General features: G+C 40.8%; 1 protein-coding gene across 1 annotated transcript; it reads right to left on the bottom strand.

The window, feature by feature from the left end:
- Nucleotides 1–1,173: 1,173 nt before the first annotated feature.
- Nucleotides 1,174–2,903, bottom strand: LOC133533368 (uncharacterized). The gene is made up of 2 exons (XM_061872333.1): nucleotides 2,479–2,903; nucleotides 1,174–2,406 (listed from the first exon to the last, which is right to left on the bottom strand). Exon 2 carries the CDS (start codon nucleotides 2,303–2,305, stop codon nucleotides 1,229–1,231), a length of 1,077 nt encoding a protein of 358 aa, XP_061728317.1. The 5' UTR covers nucleotides 2,306–2,406; nucleotides 2,479–2,903; the 3' UTR covers nucleotides 1,174–1,228.
- Nucleotides 2,904–3,684: the final 781 nt, after the last annotated feature.

A 3,684-nucleotide genomic window follows, 5' to 3' on the forward strand; every position in this document is an offset into this window, starting at 1 on the left:
TCTAACATAAAAGGGTTACCCTCATCTGACAAAATGTTATTTATAAGAAATACACTTCGCATAACACGTATCGCAGAAAAACTTTTAGTCGAATGATACTTTCGCAGAAATATATACTTGCTATTTTCGTAATTCAAAGTCAATCTAGTTGTAATTGATTTTATTAAATATGGCTACATTCAAAGTATTCCACAACTAGCAATACGTCCGCACTCAACAAGCACTGTCACCATAATGGCTGCCTTTAGCAACCAATATGGCGCCTAGAACCGGACCGGAAACGAGTCGGATTGCCGTTTAAATACTCGCCTGTGATTGGCTACTTAGAACCGGGCTGACAGTTTTGATATTTAAGCGGCCAGACTTAATAACTGTGACAATATTATTGTAAAATATGAAACTATTATTTAAAAATCATAACACTCGGCCATCCGACTCGTACACCGTCCCGGTGTACGCTCTTTACACATTCTAGATTAAATTAACTTATAAATGCTAAATAGAAATAAATTAAGCACTTATTTAATTATTACACTTTTAATTTATCAGTCATTTCGATTGTAGAAGTTTCATTAAAAACTAATTATTAAGGTTTGATTACAAATAGGTATCATTTTATTGACCTTACATAAAAATAGTGACATTGCAGTCTAATATAAACTTAATTGAAATCCTTACATTCTAATTCACACTCACACATTTAACTCTAATTTTAATCTGTTGCACATTGTCAATACGGTAGTTATGACACCGAGCTAATTGTAAGTACCTTTATACTAATCTTGTGACAAATTAAAGTTGGCATTATGATGTAAAAATTTCATTATATTTCAGAAATGACTACGAATAAAATCATAACACTCTGCCATTGAGCAAATATACCAGTTAATTAGTAATCTGATATAAATTAAACTGAGTTTGATTATTGGTCTTCGATCAGAGAAAGCAGGCAATTTATAATTACATGACTCCACAAAGTTCTTCAATTTGTTGAAATAATCTATAAGCCCTGTACATGACATCGGTATTCCCAAAAATCAACTAGCGGTTGTCCTTCAAAACGTAACGGAAAGGTAACTCTAAAATTCTGGCCAATCAGTAAGGGCACTTGCAACAACTCATCTCCCTCCAATGTTATTGCAGGTAGTTTCGCATAAAATTTTACAAAATTAAGTTTTCGCCTTCGGAACCACGTATTGAGTCAGTCGCTTCCAGCGTCTAAGAAAAACTAAAGAACTTTACGCTCTTCGGCAACTGTTGTCTTGCTACTTTTGCTATCATTCCTAAGGTGTAAAGGATTGAGTTTGCAAGATGCAGAGTCGTGACCTACCCGGTGGCATTTTTGACATTTTACTATAGGTTGAGGACAGTTAATAAAAGAATGTCCTTTCTCGCGACAATTAAAGCAAGTCATAGGGGTTTCGTCTGAAGGACTCGCAGAAGAGTTCTGCTTAGGCCCGACTTCATTATGCTTTCGAATAAAAGACACGTCAGGGGGTCGTTGCGAGTTGAGGTAATCTAACAAATCTTCCGGTTCCTCACAATTTAAAGTTTGGGCACCGTTCCTAACGGACTTATCTAATATGCCATGTACTATACATTGTACAGCCTTCTTTTCTCTGATCTCGCACCTGTATAGTAAAGTTAGCTTATCATAGAAATACTCACGATAATGCTCACCAGCACGCGTGGTTCGAGCTAGCATTTCTTCGAGAAGCCGACCATAATTTTGTTCGTTGGGGAAAGCCTTTTTAAGTTTCGTTTGCCATTCGTCCCAGCTATATACAACGGATGGTAAAGACTCGAACCATTTTTTTGCAAGTCCCGTAAGTTTTTGAAGTGCAAAATGTATGGCCTGCTTCTCGTTCCAATCATATATTTTAACACATTCATTAACTTTATGAATCCAGCTATCTATGCTTTGCGCTTTGCTGGAGGGATCAAATTCTGGTACCACATTATTTAATTGACTGTTATTTAAGTGATGTGCCTTGTCTTTGTTCCCTCCTTGCAAAGAACTAATAAGCTGTAGTACCTCGTTCAACGTGACTCCTTGTGGTGGGATTGCCTCAACCGGTGGAACTGGCTGTCCTTCTAGTACCTCAGAAGGCCGTTCAAATACCGGCGTGGCAGTATCAATTGGGGCAACACACTCGACAGACCAAGTTGCCGCTGGAACATTCCTGCGGGTCTTCTTTCTTGGTCGTTGGCATGGCGGCAGCACCTCTAGTCTTCTCCTCTTGCGTCTAACTTGAATGTGCTCGCGTCGTGAACCATCCAACGTATCTTCGGAATCGGACGCCATATCCTCAGGGCAAAAATTAAAAATTAGTCACGTTTTTGCAGCCTGTTTTCAAAATTCAAGTTTGTACCTGGGTTCAAAACTAACTTGAACTCAATCTTCACCTCGAAAATCAACTCAAGCTTTACCTCAAACATCAACTCAAGCTTCACCTCGAACATCAACTCAAGCTTCACCTCGAACATCAACTCAGGCTTCACCTAGCACATCAACTTAAGCTTCACCTCGAACAACAACTCAAGCTTCACCTCAAACACCAACTCGTACACCAACTCGATCTCCAACTCGAACTCCAACTCGCACTCCAACTCGAACTCCAACTCGAACTCCAACTCGAACAACAACTTGAACTCCACCTCGAACTCCAACTCGAACTCCAACTCAAACTCCAACTCCAACTCCAACTCGAACTCCAACTCGAACTCCAACTCGAACTCCAACTCGAACTCCAACTCGAACTCCAACTCGAACTCCAACTCGAACTCCAACTCGAACTCCAACTCGAACTCCAACTCGATCTCCAACTCGAACTCCAACTCGAACTTCAACTCGAACTTCAACTCGAACTCCAACTCGAACTCCAACTCGAACTCCAACTCGAACTCCAACCCAACTCGAACTCCAACTCGAACTCCAACTCAAACTCCAACTCCAACTCGAACTCCAACTCGAACTCTCAACTCGAACTCCAACTCTTACTCCAACTCTAAATCTAACTCTAACTCCAACTCGAACGCCAACTCGAACTCCAACTCCAACGCGAACTCCAACTCTTACTCAAACTCCAAGTCACTATCTAGATCTAACTCTTGCCCACCGGGCCCACGAGTAACTACAACTACACACATTGCCATCTACTACTCGCTAGTGTTGAGTTGCTCACTCGTGAGGCACCTCATTTGTACCACTCATTTTGTTAAATTGTCGCAGAACTTCACACCGCATAAATGTCATACATCACTCCTCTATTAATTTTACTCATTTACTCGCGCGCATCACACACAGCTCTTACCACACAAATCATTCAAACACTTCAAATTTAAAAAAAACTCTCAGCCTTTCAAACTCACTCGCGTTCCTCACAACTCGCAAGACACTTCAAGACAGACGCGAGGCGCTCGGTGCTCGACGACATTCAAATGAAGAAATGAGTCGTCGACGTCATCGTACTCGTATGTCATAGTCCACACTATCACCTGCCCAACTACAAACCTTATTGCAAGGATAAAAGGTCCACCGAGAAATACGTTGCGTTTGTACTACTCATCGCCTCACTGTGACAACCCCTCAAAAATCCTTTCAAAATGAAACAATGAATTAGATTTAGCCAAAGAGGGAGTGAGACAGACGTGCGCCGTGCTTCAATATCGCCTCATCGAAAA

This window comes from Cydia pomonella, unplaced genomic scaffold, assembly GCF_033807575.1.
Source record: "Cydia pomonella isolate Wapato2018A unplaced genomic scaffold, ilCydPomo1 PGA_scaffold_160, whole genome shotgun sequence".
Classification (NCBI taxonomy): Eukaryota; Metazoa; Arthropoda; class Insecta; order Lepidoptera; family Tortricidae; genus Cydia; species Cydia pomonella.